The sequence below is a fragment of the Camelus bactrianus genome, chromosome 9 (assembly GCF_048773025.1).
Source record: "Camelus bactrianus isolate YW-2024 breed Bactrian camel chromosome 9, ASM4877302v1, whole genome shotgun sequence".
In the NCBI taxonomy this organism is placed as follows: domain Eukaryota; kingdom Metazoa; phylum Chordata; class Mammalia; order Artiodactyla; family Camelidae; genus Camelus; species Camelus bactrianus.
In genome coordinates this window covers 61324266-61350224 of record NC_133547.1, presented here as the reverse complement: position 1 = coordinate 61350224, position 25959 = coordinate 61324266, and the positions used below count along the sequence as shown (strand labels likewise).

At 41.8% G+C, this 25959-nt stretch overlaps 1 protein-coding gene across 5 annotated transcripts; it reads left to right on the top strand.

The window, feature by feature from the left end:
• The first annotated feature begins 110 nt into the window (after positions 1-110).
• Positions 111-25769, top strand: ZFP90 (ZFP90 zinc finger protein). Of its 5 annotated transcripts, none has more exons than XM_010962524.3 (5): positions 111-238; positions 565-630; positions 11033-11159; positions 11489-11584; positions 15176-16984. In XM_010962524.3, the coding sequence occupies exons 2-5, from the start codon at positions 598-600 to the stop codon at positions 16831-16833; spliced, it is 1914 nt and encodes a 637-aa protein (XP_010960826.1). In that variant the 5' UTR covers positions 111-238; positions 565-597; the 3' UTR covers positions 16834-16984. The 5 variants fall into 5 exon arrangements, 4 of the variants coding, with proteins under 4 accessions (XP_010960826.1, XP_010960829.1, XP_074226629.1 ...); XM_010962527.3 differs by having other exon boundaries at positions 122-325; XR_012509252.1 differs by lacking the exons at positions 111-238; positions 15176-16984 and adding exons at positions 19030-19097; positions 20179-25769 and having other exon boundaries at positions 334-630.
• Positions 25770-25959: the final 190 nt, after the last annotated feature.

The following is a 25959-nucleotide window of genomic DNA, read 5'->3' as shown; positions in this document are numbered from 1 at the left end:
CACCACGGTGGGACCCACGCGCGGGGGCGTCTGGGAAGTGTAGTCCCGCGCCCGCCGCGGCCCCACGGTTGCGGGAGCAAGGCTCCGCGTGCGCAGGCGCACTTCCGGCTCTGCCCCTCCGCTGCGGCCATTGTCCGGCCCCAGCGCGGCTAAGGCCGCTTTGGGCCGCCCTTCGTACTTCAGAGTTGGAGAGGACTGAGCCCACAGCCGGGGCGGGAGGAGCCGGCCCTAGCCCAGGGTGGGCCTGACGTCGCGAAATCCTGAGCCCCCAGGGGGCGGTGATTCCGCGTGCGCGGATCGAGGCGGCACCTCCCACGGTTTTGGCGTGTGTGTGCGCGGGGCCGCGCCCACCATCCTGCGGGCGGGACTGGGCGTGGCCGGAGGAGGGTGTCCCGGAGGCCGCGAGCCTTTAATTTCGGGGAGGCAGGTCCAGGCGGGGCCCGCGCACCTCCCCACCTCTCTCTGCCGGAGAAGTGGCAGAGGGGCGGAGGCGGGCCCGGCTTGGCGCGGCGGGGTGGGGTCGGCTGTTCCTGCCGGGTGAGTGGTCCTCTTCTCTCTCCCCAGACCCTGTCTGGGAGCCGGGCTGGTGACGCAGGAATGGCCCCAAGGCCTCCGACGACCAGGCCCCAGGTAAGCAGCCCGTCCCTACCCCGGGGTATATTTAGAGCAGTCATTGTTCTCTGCTTGAGCGACTCCTTTTCCTGGCTCGGTTGCCCCCTCGGAGCCTCCTAACCGTGAGGAAACCCAAGGTGTCCGGAGCAACGAGGAGCAGGCTTCCCCAGGCAGGGGAGTGGAGGGTTGGGGGGCTGCACTGTGGGGAGGAGGGGACGAGGGCAGTGTGGTCTTGTGGGAGGAGTTAAGAGTGGATGCGTTGCGAAGTGTCAGTGTTGAGAATCCTGAGTGCCAGGCCAATTCCTTGAACTCTGTCAGTAAGGAACTTAGAGGGTAGGGTGACAGGACACAAAACTGTAGAGGAGAAAGTGACTGTCGGTGAATGAAGGAGAGAGGGGGCCATGGAGAGACCTTAAGGGGTCTGACCAAAGAAGCCTTGTCCGGATTTGCCTAGAAAGAGGCTGGAGGTTGGCTTTTCCTGGGCGAGGAGGGAAGAAAAAAACAAACAAACAAGGGAGGACTTGTCCTGTAGCTTTTCATGTCCTTTTCTGCTTTAACAAAGGAATTATTCCTTTAACAAAGAAATAATAGTGCACATCCCCAGACGGCCAGCCTTCGACTTAATATGAAGCTTATTTATTCTTGTGAGTTAGGAGGCATTTTCTAGAAGCATCACAACTCTGAGGTTACCCATTGATTTACAGAGGCTATCAGTGAAAATATAACAAGGTCCAAATGGTATTTTAATCCACACTCTCTTTACAATTAAGGAAAAAAAACCATAGATTCTAGTTTCTGGGTGTGAGACAGTCAGGATCAGTACAGATAAAAATACCAGTGTTCTTTAAAAGCAGTTTACAGTAAATTAAACAGTATATATAATGCCTTTATATTTTTTACTTCTTGTTTCCTCATGCAGGTGATGATCCTTTCCACAGGTGGGGTAGGGTTGCCTTTTTGATGGTGACAGTGGATTTGTGTTCTGGGCAGTGAATTTTAGGGACCTCTTTAAACTTCACTTTAAAAGCTGTGTTTCCTGAGTACTCTGGTTCAGTTATATTCTCGTGGAATGGCCTGACAGTCCACTTCGGTTACCAACTCAGGCTGCGGATGTTGACTGGGAACGGAGGACAGGACAGAACAGAACAGTAGCCCTAAAAATAGGGCTTTTTAGGCAGAAATTTCCCTTCGTCACTGGTTCACTTTCTTTGAGCATGGCCCTCAGAGGAATGCAGAAGATGAGTAGTTGAGTCATGTGGCTGCTTATCTGGGAAGTTAATTTAATGAGGGAAGATAGCCTCAAGCAGAAGTATAGCACAGGAAAGGTGTCGAGTGTCCCCACAGAGATCAGGAGGCTGCTGTGAGTACAGAAGGGAAGGGAAACTCTGCTGGTGGGAAGGTCAGTGGAGGTATTGCCTTTGCATAGGAGCAGAGTCTCAACAGGTGAAAATGAAGGGGATGGGAATAGAGCCTACTGACTGTGAGTCGGGGGGGTTGGGAGGCAAGAAGATGAGGGGCCTGTACGTGAAACCACTGTCCTGTGTGACAGGTAGTGGGTAGTGTATTTCAGCAGATAGTCATTGAACCCCTCTGATGTGTTAAGACACTTTTCTAGGTGGTTGGGATACATAAGTGAACAAAATTTGTAATGGTTTCTCCTTTCATGGAGCTTGCATCCTACAAGGAGACAGAAAAATTCAGTAGGTAAGGAAATTGTATGATATTGTAGAAGACAACAGTACCTCAAAAAAGATAAAAAGGTAGAGAAAGGCAAAAGAGATTGAGTAGGGAAGTGTAGGGGCTTGTGGTAGGCGTGCAGTTTAAATTGGGTGGTCAGAATAAGCCTTTTTGTTATTGAGATTGTGCCATCTGAGCGGACTTCGAAGAGATTCTAGGAGTTAACACTGCACAGGTCCAGAGGGGAGTCCTCTGGATAGAGGGGACAGCAGGATGTGTGTCTGGTGTATTCAGGGAGCTGCAAGAAGGCTAATATAGGGTGAGCCAGTGTTTTTGAGCAGAGAACTTTACAACTGTTTGGTTTTAAAGATTGCTATGAATGATGTTGTACAGGAGCAAGAGTTTGAAAGTTGGAGCTCCTGTGAGTGAAACCTTCTACCAGGGCTTAGCTAACAGATAGCTAAAGTGGCCCCCATGGTGAGAGGGGAAAGGGAGCAGAGATGGGCTGGCTCCTGATACCCTGAAAATCCTTGAGTTCTGTGGATCCTTAGTAACTGTGTCTGTAAACACTATGCATCCTTTTCATTATATGTGTACTATGTTTTTAGTTGCAATTTTTGAAAGATGTTTGCCATTTTTTTTTGAGGTTTCAGTATCTTTTATTCTTCTTTTATGTTTAGTAATATGTATCTTTTTAACTTTTTTTTGAGTAATAGTCATTTTACAATGTTGTGTCAAATTCCAGTGTAGAGCACAATTTTTCAGTTATACATGAACATACATATATTCATTGTCACTTTTTTTTTTTTTGCTGTGAGCTACCACAAGATCTTGTATATATTTCCCTGTGCTATACAGTATAATCTTGTTTATCTATTCTATGATGTTTGCCATTCTTAAAGTTGAAGCTATTAGTGGACAGAGAGACCCCTCAATTAGGGAGTCCACGAAAGTGTAGGTCCTTGCCACCGACTGTGAAGGAATTTGCAACAGAGGCAGAGGGACAAAATGAATGGCTGTTTTATTACTCAGAAGAGGAAGAGGAAAGAAGGCTCTCCAGAGTGAGGAAAAGGCACTCCAGTGGGCCAAGATGGCCCGTAGAGATAGCTCCAGCTGTGGCTCGGGTCACATAGAGTTTTATGGGAGGCTTCTGCCATTATGTCTTCTTCCCTCTGGGTGTGATGGAGCCTTGTCTTCTGGCCTTTCATGGACTTTTCCAGTTATTGTCATGGCAACTGTCACTTGTCTTGGTGCTGGTGGGTGTGTCACTTAGCATGGTAATACATTCCAGTGAGAGTATAATGAGGCTCATCGGGTCCGTTGGAAGTCAAATCCTCCACCGTCTTGGGTTTCTAAACAGTTCTTGTTTCTTCTCTTTGTAGCTGCCTCCTGAAACTTAGATAAGAATAACTTTTTTTCTTAAGGGGCAGGGGTATGATCCTGGGGGCAGCAGCCTTGGAAACAAAAAGGAAAGTTGCTTTCAATCAGAATGCTAACAATCTGGTGCACCCAGTGTCCACCAGAAAAAACTAAGGCCCAGGAGACTTCAACTCTACTATAAACAAGAGGCAAGGGTTGGGGGGGGAATCTTAGTTCCTACAGAAAAACTTAAAGATATTGTTATGTATATTCCTTGAACAGGAACCAGGACCCAGGACCCTGCCCTAAGGCTGCACTATTGTTTCTGGACTGTCCCCTCACTTCTGCATTCCCTCTCTTCCCTGATTAACAACTGAATCTGCCCGTTGCAACTCAGGGAAAGTCAAGGAAGCTGAATGAAGCTTATTTCCTTCAAACTAGTAACAGGGGACAGGGAAGGGTTTTGTACCAGGAACCCAATAGGGTCCTACTTGGTATCAAAGCCACCAGAAAAGTAAGAAATGGGGAAAGTTTTATAAGAAAAGGCTGCTTGTGGAGACCAGGTTTCTTGGTGTTCTATCTTGAAGGGGAGGAAATGCAGAGGGACCAGGGCCTGGTCTCTGTTGACTCCACATCCCAAGGGAGCTCTGTAGTCATCAGGATGAACAAATCCAGCAAAAGCTGGCTTAGGTCATGGAAACTCAGAAAAGATGCTCTGGGGAAGCGAAGCCACTTGCTGAACCAGGTCAGGATGTTTGTGGTCAGGGATGTTCGAGCTAACCTCTGTCCAGAGGTCCCCTTTCCCAGCCTGAGCTGACTGGAGCTGGTCTTTAAGCCCCAGCTCAGACCTTCCTTCACCTGAGTAAGGTCAGTTGCCTCTCCTGTGCATTCCCATAGCACCTGTGCACACCTGTCATAGTACTGTCTTACGTCATATGCGGTGGTGTGCTTACCCATCCATCTCTGTACTGGGCTTTCGGCTTTTTTAGAACAGGGTCACCTGACTCCTTTCATCCCTTGTTCAGAAGTACACACACAATAAGTGAGTGTCACATGAGCAAACATTCATAACCATTTAACCCCAAGCAGTAATTTTAGACTTTCCTGCATTTTCTGTTCCTAATATAGCAAAAAATATGATTTTTCCAGTTGCAGTGATGCTGATTTTCTGATAAAACAATTGCATGAAACAATGTGACTTTCACTGAACAGTTGTAAGAAATTTTGTTTTTGAGACAATGTTAGAATGTCAAAATCTGTTCCTCTAAGACCTATTTCAAAAACATGATTCTTTCCCTGACTTTTCTATGCCTTGTACTACTTTTATTTAAAAAAAAAAAATATATATATATATATACGCTTTTTAGTAGAAACAAGTCACTTATGATTTCTCTTCTTTAGCACTTCTGTATTTGTTTTGATGAACTTTTTCTCCCTATGCATATTTTTCCCTTAGACATTTTCAATTATAACATTTAAGAATTTTATATAATTTTTATGAGGATTTTTCTTTTTTTAATCACTTAATGGCTATGTTATATTGCTTTGCATGGTACACCAAAATTTATTTTACTTTTTCTCATAGAACATTTAGGTTGTTTCTAAAGTTTCTACTATTACAAATAATTCTAAGATAAAGTCCCATTGGTTACAGTAGATAATTAAAATTTTTTTTACATCTGTGTTCTTAAGTGATGCAACCCTTAGAGCAAGAGAGAGAGATCTTTGGCAGATTTTGATGGCATGCTCATCCTTAATGTATAGATTCATTCAGATCTCTTTTTGTCTTTTTCTGTCTTTTGAAAAAATTTACGTATAAAACATTTAGATCTAGGATTTTTTTTTTTATTTTTTTTTTAGAGAGGATGAATTTGGAACAGTTTCCTCTATTTCCTGCTCAGTTATTAAGATTTTTCCCTTTTTGTGTCAACATTGGTGATTTAGGATTTAAAAATTATCCACTTCGCAAAGATCTTTCACATTTCTTAACACACGTCTGTGTATTTTACTGATTTCTTTATCCCTTTATCTTTAAATTGATTTCTTTTAAAATTTCTTTTCTTACTAGATTTGTCAGAGGTTTTTCTCTTCAGCCGGTATTTAAGAGGAGCCAGCTTTTAGGTTTGACTATTAATGCCATCATTTTTTCCATTTGTCCCTGCTTTTTATAATCCAAGAATATAACTCACAAATCTATCATTTTTGGTGGGGGGAGACATCGGCAGCGGGCAGGGGAGGGCCAGGCCACGGCACCTTTTCTTCTCCTCCCTACTTGATCTTGTGCCTCTACCCTCTAGCCTGGTCCTCTATACTCTCTATAATTGGTTTTTTTTAATCCTCAGAACGGCTTTTCCTTCAGTAAGAATTACCCAGACTCTATATTCATTCACTCAGCAGACATTTTTGGAATTCCTGCTCTGTGCCAGGTGGTGGTTCTCAACCAGGGGTAGGCCACAGAACCAGTCAGGAGAAGGTACCTGCTTCCTGTGGGGCAGAAATAAGGATTTAGTGAGAGGGTGCCTGGCCTGCAGTGAGTGTTCAATAAATGTTAGTTGTTGCTTTTTTCTAATAAATCACCTGAGGAGCTTTTAAATGTGGTTTGGTAGGGCCCTTCATGCATAAACAATTTTTTCTATATTGCCCATGTTGTTGCCGGTGGATGCAACTGGTGTTCCAGGTTCTTGTCCCATCCCAGAAAGAATTCAGAGACAAGACACAGTGGTTAAAAAAGTAAAGTGAGGATTTATTAAAGGATGGATAGTACACTCTCAAGGGGAGAGCAGGCAGGCTCAGATGAGCGGCTGCCCTGTGTTTTTTTGGAAAGTTATTTACATAGGGTGTAAAAATGAATAGGCAGAATATTCATTGGGGAGGGAAGGGTTTGGGGTTGTATTCCCTGATTATCATCCCAACTCCACCTTCCCAAAGGGAGGAGGGATTTTTGTCCTTATTTAGTCTGGATTGGAAGTGTCATGGTGTCGGTGCATGATGGGTACTTCTGATCTGCAAGGCTAACTCTATTGAATGAGGGTGTAATGAGCAAAAGGTTACATTCGGACACTGGAGATTCCTGCCTTTTCTCACCTTTCTTTGTTTGTCTCCAGGCCACTCATCACCCCAAAAGGTGTGATCCCTTATCAGCCCAAAGGTTCCTGCTTTCCTTTCTCTTCCCAGGGATCCCTGGTGCTTACATGATGTGTGGTTTCCTGCATTTGGCTTGTGCCCCTCCTTTCTGTCCAGTTCCTGCCATTTGGTTTGTGTCCCCCTTTTTCTGTTCATATCTAGCTATTTGCCTGCTCTAACAATGTGATTCTGGACAATTTTAACATACTTTGTTCTGAAAATACTGAAATGAAAAGGAGTTTGAGAAGTCGATGAGGGAGAAAAACATGAAATTATAGCTACAGTTCTGACATGGAGATGTGGACCAAATGCAGAAGGTGGCAGTGGGAAGATGAGGGGTCTGGAAAATGTTCAGAAGGGAAGGGACCATTGAACTGGTTCTAGAAGGATGACTTGGAATTTTTCCTGTAGAGCTGAGGGAGGAAAGTATATGATGGTCAGAATGGACTATATAGAGGCGAAGAGGCAGGACAGAGAATGATGTAAACAGGGCAAAGAATCCACTTGGTGGAAGCATGGAGTGTGGGGCAGGACGCAAAAATTAAGAGAAAGACAATTCAGTCACCTGGAGAGGATGGCCTGAGATGAAGATCTAGAACAATCTAGGACAATGCTGTCCAAAACAAATGTAAGCTACATGTATAATTTTAAATTTTCTAGAAGCCATAATGTAGAAGGAAACAGGTGAAATTAATTTTAGCAATACATACTATTTAACCCTATATAGACAAAATATGAGCATTTCTACTTGAATCAGTATTTTAAAATTATTAGTGAGGTATTTTATATTCTTTTGTTACTAAGTCTTTGAAATCCCTTGTGTATTTTACACTTAATGCACATCCCAATTTGGAGCCACATTGCAAGTTCTCAGTAGCCACATGTGAGCTGTGTTTGAAAGATGAAAGGAAGAGACTGAATTTAGGAGACATTTTTGAGGCTCTTCGTAATTTCAAGGCATAAAGGAAAAGATGAAGAGCCAAAGGTGAGGTCCAGGTTTCTAGTTGGGAATACTGTAGATGATGATGCCATTAACCTCAATAGGGCGTCTGTGTATGTGTGTGAAGGCTAACAGTAATACTGTTTCTTCTCTCTGTACTGAGTTGTTAGGGATACTGTTAACTCTCAGTTTACCAAACTATTATTATTTGATAGCAGAGAGCACAGAGTACTTGAATGAAAACACCATACTGTTTCCCAGTAAATTTATGTGTTCTAATTGCATAAACTAACTTGGCCTTAGAGGAAGTAGTTTTTAATGTTATAATTGTACACAGTATAAATGATTAAATATTATATTTAATACTTATGTTAAATATAATAAATACATGTTAAATACGCTATATATGTGCTCTTTCACCCTTCTACTCTTAAAACTCTTTATTTCTTCAGTTCAGGGAATCTATGTTATAGATGAGAAAATTGGATCTCCAGGAGATCTGTGATTTACCCAAGGATATTACATACTTATGAGTTGTAGAACTTTTTAGGAGCCCATGAAATTAAATCTTCTCAACTTAGTATGCCCTGTTGTTTTGGGTTCCATCATTTGGCCAAGGCTCTCTTTGTGGGGAAGGGGAACATTTTATACTTCTTGTAAATTTTTTAAAGTTGTAGATTATGAGGTCCAGTTATATCTGGAAGAAGGGTGAGCAGCATTCAGAAGATGTTACTGAATCATTTTATTACAGTCCAAAATGTGACCTCCATTGGGAGTGCCCTAAAGTTGATCTGATTCAGAGTGGCTAACTCACACCAAGGATCTCAGAGTACATTTTATCTATTTAATCTTGCAAACACTTGACTGTCTGTTATGTACCAAAATGGTTCTGGCCTCTGGAGATTCGAAGGTGTCTGAGACAAGGTCTTGACCCTCTAGAAGCACAGTGAACAATAGGTAACAGACACCATAATGCAGTGTCTTATGCTCTGTGCTGTCCATCCCTGGAACGCTTGTAGCACCTCACTTTACTGTATATCGTGCTCTAATAAATAACACATTTTAAAGTAAACAAACCTATTCAAAGACTGCAGTGTTTTTCATTTGCGTTTTTATTCTGCCACAGTACATACGGTAAAGCCAGGCATCTAGTAAATATCTAGTGTCATCTTACCTGGCACAGTCAGATCCCTGACCTTGATCAGAAAAATCTGCCGTGTTTCAACCCTTCTCTGTTCTTGTGAAGACACAGTCACAGTGTTAAGGGAGAAATGTGATACAGAGGAGCCATTGTTGTGTATGGATGTGGTCATGCACCTCAGTCAGTAGGAGTTGGGGCCAGTCCCCTTTTCTCTAAAATTCAGATCTCAGCCATCTCCTTAAGGCTCAACTCAGTCAGGAAACAGATATTTAGTGTTGGGTCAGGTCATTGCTGGACATTGGTGTTCTAGACTTGAAAAAAGGAAAAGGTACAGTCCCTGCCCTCATAATGCTCACCATCTAACTAGGAAAACAAGCACTAAATAGATTGTTAGGTCTGTAGCTGTTAGTGTGCAGAGTGGGTTAAAGCACATAACAGGGGTATTGACCCTCCACTGGGGGTTCAGAAGACCTCACCAAAGATCTAACCTACACCTGAAGTATGTAGTGGAGTTAGCGAGGGAAAGACGGATGGGAGAGAATGATATTCTCCAGGAAACTGAAAAGTCCAGTTCAGCTATAGCTAAGCACATGGGAAGAAGGGCATGGAGTAAAGCAGAGCCTCCACGTAACTTTCTCTCACTGCTGGGGTGAACTTGCAGCTCTGCTTTAAGTGTCTTTTCATAGTAATTGTTTTTACATACTTTATTATGTACTTCTTGAGATAGAAATCTATCTAGGACCAGAGGGGATATTTCAGATAGGGCATGATGACAGGTGTCTCATGGCTTAACAAGGCCTCATGAGGCAAGACAGAAATCAACCTGTGAGCCTCAGAACTGACACTTTGGAGGCACAGGAGTCTTCAGCCAGCCTGGTTGCAGTGTGATGAAGAAGTGACTGGAGTGGGGTAAAGCATGAAAAGACCTTTGATCTGGCAATTCCAATTCTAGCTAGCTACCCTACAGAAATTCTAGCATATTTGCACAAAGAATTTGTATTGCAGTAATGTTTGTAATAGCAAAATATTGGAACTAATCCAAATATCTATTAACAGGAACTTGTTTGTTTATTCATTCATCAAGTATTTTTTTAAGCATCCACTATGTGCTGGGCATCATTCTAGGCACTAGAGGGATGTATAGCAGTGAATAAATAGATAGATAAAAGTCCGTATTCTCACGGAGCTTGCAGTCGGGGAGACAAAAAAGGCTAACAGGAAATCTCAGATAATGGTTAGAAGTGCAAGTGTCCTTTTTAACCTGAGTCTGTTTGGTTCCTGAGTTCAGGTGGCAGGAATTTGGACAGTGAGAGATACCTGTGCTAGGAGGAAAATTAAACATGGTAATACGATGTGTAGTAGAATGGAGGCGCTAAGACAACTTTTCTGAGGTGGTGATGCTGGACCTGAGACCTAAGTGACTAGTTGTCAACCACATGGTGATCCCAAGGCCAGGGTTAGAAACAAACTTGAGGTGTTCAGGGATCAGCAAAAGGTCAACATGGCCAGAGCCCAGTGAGTGATGGAAGAGTTTGAATGTTATTCTTAGTACAGTGGGTGCTGTGGGTTTTAGCCAATGAGTATGTTATGGTACAACTGTACTATGGAGTGCTGTGAAGCAATTCAGAGGAGTAAGGTGAAAGTATACATAGCACTGTGGGAAGATCTCCAAGATATATAGTTAAATGTAAAAAGCAAGTTGTAAAACAGTATATATGGTATTGCACAAAAGACTCTGTGTGTGTAAAACATGGAACAGGACTATTAAGTGTGTACTCCAAACTGTTAACAGTGGTTATTTGTAAGGAATTTAGTGAGATTGGTGATAGGGTTGAATGAAGGCTGTTACTTTTTATTTGCTGTTGTATTTGGATTTTGCAACAAAAGAAGTGCAGGGGCAATGAGGAATTGATTGTATAAAAGGCTTTGGAGGGAAACAAGAAGAAAGCTAAGTAGGCATATAGGATTGCAGCACATACTGACCCTCATGACCTTCCTGCCTGCCATATTAGATTCTTTATAAAATTATGTAAACAACAAGTACATTTAACCCAACATTGCCCCCTTAGGATACCAAATGTGTGATCACTGTTTCTGATAGACCCTCCAGTATGTTCCCAGTATCGCATGGGAAAATTTGTGGGGTTAATTCCTAGTTAAGCAGGAATGTGATCCTACAGGAATCAGTGACATTCAAGGATGTGGCTGTGAACTTCACCCAGGAAGAATGGCACCACGTGGATCCTGCTCAGAGGCGCTTGTACAAGGATGTGATGCTGGAGAACTATAGCCACTTGGTTTCTCTTGGTAAGGACCACATCTCATTGTCTTTGTATTGATGGGTCTTTTCTTTCTCAGTTACTAGGGTTGTGGGGCTCATAGTTTGGGTGACTGTGTTCAAGGTCCGAGTTTGTTCATCATTTTGGGACTCAGCTCTATGGGTTTCTGAGCCTGTTCTTTAGGTAAAAGATCTTTCTTTCACAGAACTGGAAATAGGCCGTTTGATTGCATGCTCCTCAAGTTGCACCTTTTTTTCCCTTCAGAGTTCCTGAGGATCAAGGCCTAATACTGACTTGTAGAGGGTTCTTTGTCCACTTGCACAGACAACCAAATCTTGTGTATTTACCCATGAGCAGGATATCAAGTTTCCAAGCCAGAGGTGATCTTCAAATTGGAGCAAGGAGAAGAGCCATGGATAGCAGAGGGAGAAATCCAAAGAACTTTCTATCCAGGTAAATGAGAGTCAAGCATGTAGGAATCAGTACGTACAAAGGCACAGTCGAAGGAGAGGGGCACCCCTTCACATTGCTGCCTTGGGAGCGCCTAGACCTGTAGAAGAGGCTGAGCCATCTCCTGGATGACCCCTCTGTATGTCTTCCTTCTCCATGAGGGTGCTCCTGCTGTTCGTAGGTCTTGTAGGGAAAGGTATCCGTTTCTCCCTTCTGAAAGTAACCCTTTGTCCGACACTCAGAACACCATCTCTCCCTGTCTTGTAACCCTACTTGCTGGGTTATTTTCTCCTCTGGTGTCCTTAATCCTCCTTCATTATTTAGAGATCTCTTCTTACTCATTCATTTTATTTATTTATTTTTTTTGAGGGGGGAGGTAATTAGGTTTATGTATTTATTTTTGGAGGTGGTACTGGGAATTGAACCCAGAACCTTGTGCATGCTAAGCGTGTGCTCTAGCACTTGAGTTGTATCCTCCCCACTTCTTACTCATTCAGACATTGGTTGAACTTCCATGTCTCCTCCTTGTTTTGTCTTGATACTTTCACTGTCGGATCCCCAAACTTGTAGGAAATACCCACAAGCTTGATTCTTCCTTTGTAACTTGCCTCCAGACTTCTTTCCCTGACTGCACTTCTGTACCGCCTGTCTGGGGAGCAATGCCGTCTTCCTTCCGTCCTGTGCTCATGCTGATTTGATTCATTTCCTCTCTCCACAGTTCCTGGAGTATCATCCTTTCCTGGTTTACCTACTTGTTAAATGCTTCTTGGCTTTAACTCTTTGGCTTTTCTTGCTTTTCCCTCTTAAGTGAGTCTACCTTGAGTCTGCCCTCTGGCTTCCTCCCCTTTCTTTCTGTATTACCTCCCTGTTAAAGGGTGCCTGCCTTGTGGTATTTGCAGGTCTTTATTCTGTGCTGTAAACTCAGAATTGTCCTTACTTGTTCCCTGGTTACTTTTTATTTTCTCAAAGGAGCCCTCCACTTGTAAGTCCCATACGGTTCTTATTAAAGATGTTAAAAAAAAAAAAAAAGATGTAAAATCTAAATTAATCATTCTTGCAGCCCTAATCAGCACATTTTGCTACCTTGTGCATAACCCATTTCTCCCCTTGCCTGTTAGAAATTACCAAGTTTCCATTCCCTTAGGCCAGACACCATAGTTTATTTAGTCTTTTTCTTTCAACCCAGGTTGTTTTCCTGCTTTGAGAAGTATCTTAGATTTTCCTGCCTTTTAACTTGGACTGGTAACATCCTACACGAAGCCCCAGACTTAGATTACTATTATACCCAGTTGAATTTGCTTGCTCTGCTTATCTTTTTTTAATCCATATTGGGTTTTTTAAATCATAGTTTTATTCAGATATAATTCATATACCATAAAATTAACGCTTTTGAAAGTATAGAGTTCAGTGGTTTTGGATATGGATTGAGTTGTGTAACCATCACCACTATATAATCACAGAACATGGTCACCCCAAAGAGAAATTCTATACCTATTAGTAGTCACTTCCATTCCCCATCCCCCCAGCTCCTGGCAATCATTAATCTACTTTTCATCTCTCTGGATTTGCCTATTCTGGATATTTTCTATAAATGGAATCATATAATATGTAGCCTTTTGTGAGTGGCTTCTTTCACTTAGCATAATGTTTTCCAGGCTCATTCGTGTTGTAGCATATATCAGAACTTCATTCCTTTGTATTGCTGAGTAATACTCCATTGTATGGATATATCACATTTTGTTTATCTGTTCATCATTTGATGGGCCATGGGCCATGCTGGATTTTAATGTTTTATCTTCATAAACCACCTGCCTCTGAAAGAACCTTGCTATTACTCCCTGTACCTCATTATAGGAAACAGAAACTCCCTTGATTTAAGAATCCCCATCATACTGTCCAGTATTTCTTTCTATTTCTGCTGGAAAAAAAAAAAAAAGCTCTACTTAGGTTCGACTTCTTCTTGATGTTCTCTGTAAGTAGCATACACTTTCCCTCATTAGATAATATATTTATTTCTTCCTTCTCTGATCGCAAATACCATTTATATTGCCTCTACCACACAAATTCAGATGGTATGGATACCATCTGATGGGGTTTTCTTTTTAGTTGTTAAAATACTGAATCTTAAAAAAAAATTGAGTCTTGTTTTTATTCTTAGATTTTTAACCTTCTGAAAAGTCTACTTATATTTCCATATATTTTCCATCTGTATTACAGAGCATATAAAAGGTAGTCAGAAAGTACTTGATTGATTGTTATGGAATCTAACTGGGGAGAGAATGTTCTCATTCATTCATTTCAACAGACATCTCTTGAATGTCCCACTGAGAAGTATTCTAAAAGAAATACAAAGCATTCTTTGTCCTTGGGAATTTAAAATTGAGTCTTGTTCCAGGATAAGGAATTGGGGGTTTTAGGGCCCCATAATTGCTGTTTTTTCCCTCCTAATATTTTATTATGAATAATTTCAAATATATGGTAAGTTGAAAAAAATTATACAGTGAATACTGTATACCTACCACCATGATTCTATAGTTAGCATGTTGTTGTATTTGCTTTATCACATCTTTTCATCTATCCATCTGTTAATCTATCTTTTGATGCATTTTCCAGTGAGTTGCAGACATGAGTACATTTCACCTTTAGAATACTTTAGCATTTATTTCATTGACTAGAGTTCAATATTTGTTCATAGTTCTTTTTTTTTAAGAAAATGTTACATACATTGAAATACACACCTCTTATATGTATCATCCAGTTGATTTTGAAAATGCATTCTCCCATCTAACCCAGACTCCTATTGATACAGAACATTTCCATCACTCCAGAAACCCCCCTCCCTTTAGTTTTTAAAGATTACCATTTTTAGCACCTAGACATTAACTAATTTAATTTTCTGCTATTAATATTCTGAGGTTAAACAGAAGTTTAGAGATCAGTTTTTAAGGCAGATGAAACTGAATCATTTTTGGTTAGGATAGGTGATTAACGGAGAATCAGAACTCAAATAGAATAAAACCACAACTCCAGTTGTAAGGGCAAGGATGATTTGCCTCCTGAAATACTGTTTTTCAGCTTGGGAAGTATAGCCTTTGCTCTTCAAGTATGTCAAAGAATCATTTCAGTTAGATCATTGGCTGCAGATTTTCTCTGTAGGGTTTGAAGATCTGAAGCCTCAGAGGTGACTTTAAAGAAATTATGAAATGGATATATTAGGAAGATAGGTTTTGTGACAGTTTGTAAAATGGACGGGAGGCATGGAGAGCAGATAGGATTCTGCCAGATGGACTGTGATCCTGCTCCATTTGTATCTCTGCCAAATGCTCTCATGCTCAATTATTCCCTTACTCCCTAACAAGCCTCCTACATGGGCTTCCTCATTCTGGACTTATCCTTCACTCTGGATCTGCAATCCGCACTGTCACCTCTCTTCACTCTTCCTTTTTTCCATTTTGGGTTTTCTCCTCAAGCTACAGGACTAATTTCAAAACGAGTGATGTATAATTTATCTCTCTCTCACTTCCTCATTCCTACTGTAGCAGTTTGTTTCAGCAGGAGGCAATAGGGGACTTTTGCACTTTGGATGTCTTTCAGACTGGAAGACCAGGCCTGAAGCCAAATCTTCAAGTCTGCGCCAGAGCATATCTGAAGTATCCCTTATCACGGATGATCTCTCCCATGCCACATTAGAAGACGCTTGGGATGTTAGTAGCCAATTAGAGAGGCACCAGGAAAACTGGAAGAGACATCTTGGGCCAGGTGTATCCACCCAGAAGAAAATAATCACACGAGAGGAAACTTTTGAGCAAAATAAATTTGGGGAAAACTCTGGATTGAATACAAACCTGGTTACACAAGTGAACATTCCTCCAAGGTCTAATGAATGTAATACACTTGGGACCAATTTGGGGCATAATTCAGATTTACTCAATCAGAATAATATCCTTGCAAAAAAGAAGCCTTATAAATGTAATAAATGTAGAAAAGCCTTTATTCATAGATCATCACTAACTAAACATGAGAAAACTCATAAAGGAGATGGAGCTTTCCCCAATGGTACAGATCAGGGAGTTTATCCTGGAAAGAAACATCATGAATGTACTGACTGTGGAAAAACCTTCCTCTGGAAGACACAACTTACTGAGCATCAGAGAATTCACACTGGGGAGAAACCCTTTGAATGCAATGTGTGTGGAAAGGCCTTCAGGCATAGCTCATCCCTTGGTCAGCATGAAAATGCTCATACTGGTGAGAAACCCTATCAGTGTAGTCTCTGTGGGAAAGCCTTCCAGCGCAGCTCCTCCCTTGTTCAACACCAGAGAATTCACACTGGAGAGAAACCCTATCGTTGTAATTTATGTGGGAGGTCTTTTAGGCATGGCACATCCCTCACTCAGCATGAGGTCACACATAGTGGAGAGAAACCCTTCCAGTGTAAGGAATGTGGGAAAGCCTTTAGTCGATGTTCTTCCCTTGTCCAACATGAGAGGACTCATACAGGAGAGAAACCTTTTGAATGTAGCATATGTGGGAGGGCTTTTGGTCAGAGCCCATCCCTTTATAAACATATGAGGATTCATAAGAGAGGCAAACCTTACCAAAGCAGTAACTACAGCATAGATTTCAAGCACAGCTCATCTGTTATGCAAGATGAAAGCACTCTCACTGAAGTGAAGTCCTATCATTGCGATGACTGTGGGGAAGACTTCAGTCATATTACAGACTTTTCTGACCATCAGAGGATCCATACTGGGGAGAACCCCTATGATTGTGAGCAGGCCTTCAGTCAACAACCTATATCTCATACTGGAGAGAAACCCTATCAATGTAATGTATGTGGAAAAGCTTTCAAAAGGAGTACAAGCTTCATAGAACATCACAGAATTCATACTGGAGAAAAGCCTTATGAATGTAATGAATGTGGAGAAGCCTTCAGTCGACGCTCATCACTGACTCAGCATGAGAGAACCCACACAGGAGAGAAACCCTATGAATGTATTGACTGTGGGAAAGCCTTCAGTCAGAGTTCATCCCTCATTCAGCATGAGAGAACGCATACTGGAGAAAAACCCTATGAATGTAGTGAATGTGGGCGAGCCTTCCGGAAGAAAACCAATCTGCATGATCATCAGAGAATTCATACTGGAGAAAAACCCTATGCTTGTAAGGAATGTGGGAAGAATTTCAGTCGAAGCTCAGCTCTTACTAAACACCAGAGAATTCATACACGAAATAAACCCCAGGAACCCTGACATTAAGGAATGTGCTGAAAGCTTTAGCTAAAATATTGTTCCTACTTAGTATCAGAGGATTCTTACTGGAGAGAAAGCTTGGGGATGTAATGAATTATGTGTGTGTGTGTGTGTTGTGTGGAGAAAACTGCTAGTAGTGTTGTTTTTTTTTTAATAAATAAAAGCTACATTCTCAGATCTGATAACAGACATGTAAAAACTACAGACATCTTAACATAACCTGTTAGAAATGATATGCCTATATATTAGACTTTGTAAAGATTTTGAATATATGTATGTAGGAGGTCACCAACTTTCAACAATTTAACTTGTAACTCTCACTGTTTACAACCTTTTTTAAAAATAAATAAAACTCCTGCTATACTGACCAAAACTCATTTTTAAATTACTTGACAGCTGCATTCAACTGTAGCTCTTACATTAAATTTACCATGGAAACCAATTCCACCTCCAAGAACTCACCATTCAAAGAATTAGATCAACTGGTCCAGCCACTTCATTGTACAGATGAAGAAACTGAAAGCCAAAGATGCGAAGTGGTTTGCACAGCATGATACGTTTATAACGGCAAAGCTGGGTCAATATGCAGGTCTCCTGGATCTTTGGCCCTGTGGTCTTGCCACTAAGAAGATATTTTGGAATTCAGGGCTTTAAAATAAGCTTTGAAACAATCAGATGCACAAATAGTCAGTGCGCACTCTGGAGTTGAATACTTTGGGAATCATAAAAGCATAAGAGGCAGCAGGACACATGCAAATTTGTCATACACTTATTTACAGCAACTTATTGGAAGCTTACAAGCCAAAATGTTAACAGAAATTGTAAATAGTTGAACTACTAATGACTTTTTTCCTTTTCCTAAATATCGTACTTCAGGTAACATAAGTCATAGAATTATTGTCTTCTTACTGTGCTTTTCATGTCTCTCCCATGGAAAAAAATAAAAAGCACTGCCCCAAGCTTCCTAGGTTGGGTCAATGGGAAAACAAAACAGAACTAAGAAAAAAAAATTCCCCAAATTAATTTTACTGTTGGGGAAGTGTAAGTCCAATTATTTGGATAATAATAACTTGCTGTTAGGTCAGTTTAGAGAATTGGCATGTAATGAATCATTTTGTGTGCCAAAGAAGTTTTAACCATTAAAAAATTAACTTATTTTTCAGCTCTGTGGTGCTTTTCCATCAGTAAAGCATGAGGGAAGCGTCAGTGATCCACTCTAATCCTTAATATCCCCTGATGCCTCCCATGGGCTATCCTAAAGGAATTTCCAGAATCTTTGTTGGTTCTTTGGCACCAAGAGTGCAGATAAGTTTGGAAGCAACTATGGAAATTGACCTCTTTGATAAAAGATCCTCTGCACCCCCCGCCCCCAAGAAGAGCAAACTTTCCCACCCTAATGATTAAGCATAGGGAGGAGTGATATGGGGTGGTGGTGGTGAACCTTTCCTACTGGCTGCTTTGCATGTCAGGTAACAGAATCTATAACTTTTGTCTCATCCTGGATAGCATGAGGCAGCTCCCAAATATCCTTCATAATTCTTTGCAGGAAAAATGTGCATGGTGCCTGAAATGTGGGCTGTCTGGCCCAATGAGTTTAGTACATGTGGAGCAAAATGGGATGGGATACTCTATAGCAGATCTGCCCTTCCAAAACATTAAGCATTCAAAAATGCGTTTTTTATGATATTCCACGTTTAGTGCACACAGTGCCAAGACCATGCTTTTGTGATACACAGTTTGCCAAGGGGTAATTCTACTTGGAATCTCCTCTACTAATTGTCTAGGATGCCTAACAGGAGTTCATTTTGCTGCTGAATGTTTGGGGATCCCCATAGTGGACTGTTTGCAAGAACGGCATGAATTGTAACCAGTTGAGTGCTGCACAACTGTTATGGAAGTTAATAAAGACTTAGTTCCAGAAGACCTAGAGGAGACCACTGGTTTGTGTGTGGAGCCTGGCCTAGATCTACCCAATCTCTGAATCTCAGCACATCTTCATTGACAGGGAGGGGGCCCAGGATGTATGTATGGCTGATTTAGCAGAGGAATCTCTAGTCCCAGCAACCATGCACCGTGCACTTACAAACACCCAGCTTTCTGGGCTATGTGAAATACATCCTTGTAACATCATTGTAGTATTTCAATAAATAGCCTTCTTAGTTGAATGGGAGTTAGTTTGTCTTTTTCAATTTTCAGAACTTGGCTAAGATTAAAGAGTGACGCATCAAGGAAGAGGGATTACCTGCTAAACTCATCACAGCCAGGTGAGTTAATAGCTATCATTTGTTGAATGCTTACTACTTGTAAGACGTTGTGCTAAGTACTTCATAGCCATCATTTCATTTGATCCTTACAATTCCCCATTCTAGGTCTTGTGGTATCTCTGCCCAGCTTTCCCTCCCTTTTCTTCTAGTAACAGTCCCTGCTTCACTCACCACAAAAACACAAGTCAAGACATCTTGGGGCTCAGTAATAGATCCAGGGACAAACAAGTGACCTAGTTGAGCCATTCGGGGTCTTTTGACAGGATTTTTTCAAAATAGAGTTAGCAAGGATACTTTGAGTTGCTAGACTCGAAAGGTGAAGGCCTAGAGTTGCCTGGAGCTGGATTCCTTACCAGAGAGGGGAGTTCTGTTGTAGTAAGAGAGGATGCAACCAACATGATGTTCTCATTTCTAATTCCTGACATCCTTGGACTTGGCTTAATTTGTGACGCTCTTCTTGGGATTTTATAGGCTCCCCACTATCCGATGATTCTCCCTTTTTGATTAAGCTAATTTGTTACATTTCTGTTGCTTTCATTAAATAAACCAAATGCGTATATTATATCTTTGTTTATAATGTGGGGAAAAGCCCAAGGAGATAAAGTACTGCCCACGGCAGATTCAGACTTGGAACCCAGAAGTGCTTGGCTGCAAGGGCATTGCTCTTAACCTCATGTCTCCAGAGCCATGTTATGTTCAAGGAGCTGCATGTAACAGTCGTTTGGGGGTGAGTGGATGAAGGGATATGGTGCTAGATTAGGTCAGAGACCAAGTGGAGATAAAATGATAAAGGGCCTTGAAATGTTTTCTTGACTATTTCAGGAAATTAAATCCCCTAAATTCACTCAACCCTCACACCTTAATATATCAGATATTTACAATTGCCTATATTGTAGATAAAATCTTGTATAATACTTAAAAACCTTTCTCATAAATATTTCTCATATTGCTACACGGTCTCATGATCCCTTTAACAAGCTTCCTATTGTTGCAATAATATTTAGATTGTGTTGGGCACTGATTTTTATAATGATGTTGAATACTTTTATTTTTAAAAATACTCTTACCTTTTTTTCTATAGAATTTTTTCTTAAAATATCCAGAATGAGATAAAATATCCAAAATGGGATTACTGTGTCAGCGTGTAGAGGTAAGTATAACCCGATGGTGTGAGGCTCATAAAAGAATATACTAGATATAATAGCACAAGAGTAATAGTCTGGGAATTGCAAAAGGGAAGCAGGAGAAAACCATTCTCCCACTCCTAGTGCCTGCGTGTGTCTGGGGAAGGGCAGCAGGGCAGGTGTGTCCGCCAGTAACACTCATGTGTGCCAGGTTGAGAAGAAACCACTTCTGCAGTGATTAGGCGTGATGGTGATGCTCGGTTCTTTATAGCTGCAGTGGGCTTTTGTAAATACTGAACTAGTTAACTCCTAGGTTAAAAATGCAAATGTCACATCAGGGAAGAGTTAATGACTGCCCTACTTCAACAAAATTGGTCTCCTTTTACATTTTCATGGATTATTGTTAACGTCCTTTACCTTACCACAATTTGTATTTTAGATTATTTCATTTTCTCCCCCACCCCCAACACAGCCCACAGTAGATTGTGAATTCCAGGAAGACAGGGTCCACATCTGTTTTGCTAACTTTTTGTCCCACTGCTTATCACAATGCCAGGCATGTAATAGGTACTCAGTGCAGTCTTACTAGTGAACATTACTGTGGAGATATGTTGATAGACAAAGAAGACTGGCTTGTAAATGAAAGAATGCTCAATCTTGAAATTAGAATATTGCAGAAGAAAGCAGTGGGATCATAGTTCAGATCCACTAGGCTGGCAAAATTTAGAAATCTGGCAGGGGGTGTAAAAGTGAGAACTTCTATACACTGTCAGTGAGAGGGTAAATTGATATAATCATTTGGGGAGTAATTTGGCAATATCCAGTAAAATTGAAGCTAAGCATACTTCTTAACCCAGCGATTCCATTTGTAGATATATGCGGTAGACTAGAAATACTCACATGTGAGCACGAAGACATACAAAGATGATCACTGCAGCAGTGTTTGAAATAGTAAATATATGGACACAACACAGATGTCTGACAGTAAATGAATGGATTAATAAATCATAGCATATTGTTTAATACAATACAGTAAGTACATAGAGGAACCAGGGTATCAGGCAAAAACAACAACCACCACCACCCAAAAAAAGCCCTTCTAGCTCACCTTTTCCACTCCTGGACCCATGCGGGTAAATGTGGCTGGAGAAGAGCAGCCACAGTGACTAGTTCCACTTTAAATTCCTGGCTGCTAACCTCAAGCATTTGTTCCCCTAGTCCAGTCACTGTCCTGGTCTCCTTAGGTACTGTTTTATAGCTTGTCTTCTCAACCTCCAGCTCTTTGTACCAGTCCTTAGTCAGCTAGCGACCTTGTTTCCTAGCTAACTGAGAAAAATAAGAGCAATCAGAAGGCAACTACTCTCTTACATGCATCTTGTCCATGCACTCTTTCTTTATATACTGATTCTGTGGTTGACTCTTTCTTCTCTTAATGTCTTGTCAACTTCTCCTCTGGTGTATTAGATCCTTTTCGTAAACTAGAACATCATTCCTACAATTGTCCTCTCTTCTGCATCTTTTTTTTTTTCTTGTCTACTGTATCTTTCCCATCAGCAAAATAACAGGTAATTTTTCTCATCTTAAATATATGTATATATTTACTTATACATACATACATAAACTACATCTCCCTCCACCTGCCACTCCATTTCCTTCTTCACTTAACAATATTCCTCAGTAGAGGTGTCTATCTAATACTCATTGTCTCCAGTTCCTCTCCTTCCAGTCTCTCTTGCATTCCCTCCAATTAGGTCTTTGTTTCTGCTCTTGTCAGAGGTCACTGATGGACTCTATGTGGCTAAATCCAGTGGTCTTTTTTTCAATTCTTTTTCTTGACCTGTCAGCATTATTTGGTATAGTTGATCACTTCCTCACCCTTGCACATTTTTTTCATTTGGCTTTCAGATTATCACACTTAGATTTCCTTGTACTTTACTGACATCTACTTCTCCCAGTTTCTTTATGTCCCCTTGCTTTAGACATAGGAATTCTAGGGCTCAATCTTTGGACCTCTTTTCTTTTTCTACATTGGGGCTCTCATCCTAGTGTGAGGGCTCTCATTGGGGCTCTCATCCTGTTTCAACTTGCTGACAACTTAAAAATTTTTATCTCCAACCCGACTCCATACTCATGTAACCAACTGCCTACTTGATGTCTCCACTTGGATGTCTAACAGACATCTCAAATTTAATATGTCCAAAGATAAACTAACTCATGATCTCCCCCTCCCAGTCCCATCATAAACATATTCCTTCCTCAGTCCTCCCATCTGGGAAAAGGCAACCCGATCCTTCCAGTTGCTCTGCCCCCAAACTGGGGAACCATTCTTGATTCCTTTGTTTCACATCCCACATCCAAATTTCAATAAGCTCTGTCTGCTAACTTGCGGGATATTTGAGGATGGCCACTTCTTGTTGCCTCTACTGTCCTAGCCTATGTCACCATCATCTCTGGTCCAGATATCTGCAATAGCCTCTAATTGGTTCCTCTGCTTCCATCTGTGCCTCTCTGTGTTCGAAGTTCAGCAGCCAGAGTGATACTGTAAAAATCTGATAAGATTGTGTCACTCATCTTCTCAAAGCTCTCTAATAGCTCTCCACTTCATGAATACAGGCTAAAGCAGAAGCCCTACTTAGTACTGGCACCACCTGCTGCCCTGTATTACCTGTGTGACTCACCACTCCTCTCCTTTCTTGATCACTATGCTCTGGGCCCACTGACCTCTCTGCAGTAGCTTTTTTTTTTTTTTTAACATTTTTTATTGATTTATAATCATTTTACAATGTTGTATCAAATTCCAGTGAAGAGCACAATTTTTCAGTTATTCATTGTCACATTTTTTTCTCCGTGAGCTACCATAAGATCTTGTATATATTTCCCTGTGCTATACTCTCTGCAGTAACTTAAACACCCACAGCAAGCTTCCACTTCAGAACCTTTGCGTTTGCTATTCGCTTTTCCTGGAATCCTCTTCCCCTAGATATCACCTGGTTTGGTTTCTAACCTCCAGTAGATCTTTGTTCAATGAACCCTTCGTTGACTATCCTATCAAAATAGCAATCACCCTGCGTGGCACGCTCTAACTCCCTTCCCAGCTTCATTTTTTCCATAATACCTACCATCACCTGACACTCTAAATAGTTTACTTATTATATGTCCTTCTCTAGAAGGTAAGCTCCGTGAGAGTAGAGATTTGGGGGGATGTAAATTTTATTGAAGCATAACGTTCTTACAGTAAAGTACAAAAATAGCAAGTGAACAGCTTGATGACTGAGGACAGCAACTTATGTATCTTTTGTTCAGTGCCCTGTCCCCAGTACAGGAGATACTCAAATATTAATAAATGGTTGAACTGGATGTACATATATTAACAAGAAAAACACTGAAAATAATTGAAAATAAAGTTGCAGAAGGGTTGTGTATAGTGTGATGTAACTTTTTAAAATCCATAACACGTATTTTTTTAATCAACACACATGAAGTAAAAGTAGGAAATTAGTGAAACATCAGCTTCAGAGTGGTGGTTTCCCCTGGAGCTAGAGGGAAAAGGGATGGGAGGGGATAAAAGAAGGCTTAAACTTTCCTATTTTTTTTAATAAAAGCTAATCTAACAAAATATTTGTTTAAATATTTGTTCAAAGAGGGTGATGCATATTTGTTGTGTGTGCCTCTGAATGTTTAAACTCTTTTACAATTAAAATCTGCCTCCTTGCTCTTATCTGGTTCCTCCTCGCCCAAAGCCACCTGCTTGGTTCCTCTTGGAGCATGAGCCTGTTTGACCTGTACATTCAGCGTGACTGAAGGACTTAGGAGAAGGAATAATGGGCATTCATGCTCCCAAGGGTGAGAAGCTGATCCAAGCCCAAGAAAGGAGCGCCTTGGCACTGTCAAATCAAGCAAAGCATTCCCATTCTCCATAAATGCCATTTGAGGGAACAATTAAAAAGAAAGGAATGGCAGGGGAGCAGAAGGCTTCCTGTATATGAGGAACATAAGTGATTATTGGCAGGAGTTGGTGGAAGGAGAGAACTAATTTTTGCTAATTGCAGTGAAAGCCCTATTAATTTTGGAAAAATACTTTTTGGGGGGCATTTTAATGGATAAAGGAACCAAGAAATTTGAACCTGATATATAGATGGTGTTTTATTCTGCTATGACCAGACAAGTATAGTTGTAATAATTAGTGGGGTTTTTATTTCACTATGTGCATTAAGAAACTAGCAATTACTAATTGTTCTTGAATTTTAATACTCATTTTCAAAAGTTAAGAGTTGTCACAGGGTTTTGGCAGGGAATTTTTGTTTGTTTAGCGTTGCTGATAAAGCCCCAAAGATGAAAACAAAGCATCATATTGCCCTACCTTCTAAAAGGTACCACAAGAACTGGGCACTCTGTCCTACTGCATGCACTCGGAAGTGTGGGAGTCGCACAGGCCCCATGACACTTAACCATGCAACAGGGTCAGATCCAGAGGAGAGGGTACCTGTGGTCCTAGGGTGAGGCCCCTGCCTCTCCCCACGGGACTGCGGGACTCAGGTACCAAGAGAATGACTGGAGGTATTAGAGGCATCTGAAATCGCTGGAGCTTGGTGTCTTCAGCCCCAGCAAACCCACAGGCCCACTACCCAGAGTTCTTGCGATAGCTTACCGTGTGCCCCTGAAGAGTGTGTATTCGGTGGTAAGGAGGTGGGGAGGAATCTAACGCAGACAAGTGCCTGTAACTGGAGATTTCTGAAGGGAGGGGTGTGCTGTTGGAATAGCCTCTAGGTGCAGAGTGTGAAGTCCTCTGAGCGTCTGCCTTTGTGTTGTGCCTAGGAAGAAAAGGACAGGACGGCTCTGTCCGATTTCTTTGCCGCCACAGATCACAAGAAAGGATTTCAATAGATCTTGGGTAGAGTGACCAGATATTTATAATTGGTCGGCTAAACCGGGACGTTGAGCTCATTCTCAAGGGGGAGCTAACCAGATGGGAAGCTGGGACTGTGCTTGAGGGACATAGATTTATCGTGTCCCTGAGTTCCCTGTAGGAAAGAAAGCAGAGTGGGCAGGAGGCATAGTGCTGTGTCCCAGGGTCTGTCCCACCAAACTAGGGGGTGACCCACCTGGAGAGGGGTTGGAGCTGAGGACTGAACGAGGCCACCCCTCTAGGAATGAATACAGTGAGCTGGGGTGAAGCTGCACATAGGCCCCAGACCCCTGCGCATCTCCCTGTGAGGAAGCCGCCAGCCTCGGGACCAGCAGGCCTGACACAGCAGATGCGGGCAGGGCATGCGGGCATCTAAGAAGGTATGAATTTAGAGTTTTAAACTGGTCTAGACTGAATTTTAATAACTCTAAGTAAGCACAAAATTGCATTACTCAGGTTAAGGGCTCCTAGAGGATCGGACAGCGGTGTGGTGGAGATGAGAAAGCCTTTTTAAATGGTGACACCACACAGATTAGAACGTTTATACCAATTTTAGACTTAACAGGAAGATCTGGGTGTGCCTTTTGAAGAGGTATCACAGGAAGCCCACTTGCGTCCCCCGATACTGTACGAGCGCTGGGCAGGCAGTGCAGTCCTCCAAGTATTGTCCATCCGAGCACGGCAGGGCTGGAGACTACATTTCCCGAAAGCCTTGGCGGTAACGCACTTCCGCTTCCGGCTTGACGTCTTCCACTGCCGACGCGGGCGCTCCAGGGAGAACGAGGCTCTGGTGCCTTGCGCGCTCAGTTTCGGTCTGCGCAGGCGTGTACGC

Bases quoted from the DNA above. Each gene is read 5' to 3' on its own strand.
- ZFP90 (XM_010962524.3), top strand. From the start codon at position 598: ATGGCCCCAAGGCCTCCGACGACCAGGCCCCAG. The intron at 631-11,032 runs GTAAGCAGCCCG...GTGATCCTACAG, and splicing joins CTCCGACGACCAGGCCCCAG to GAATCAGTGACATTCAAGGA. The intron at 11,160-11,488 runs GTAAGGACCACA...ACCCATGAGCAG, and splicing joins TAGCCACTTGGTTTCTCTTG to GATATCAAGTTTCCAAGCCA.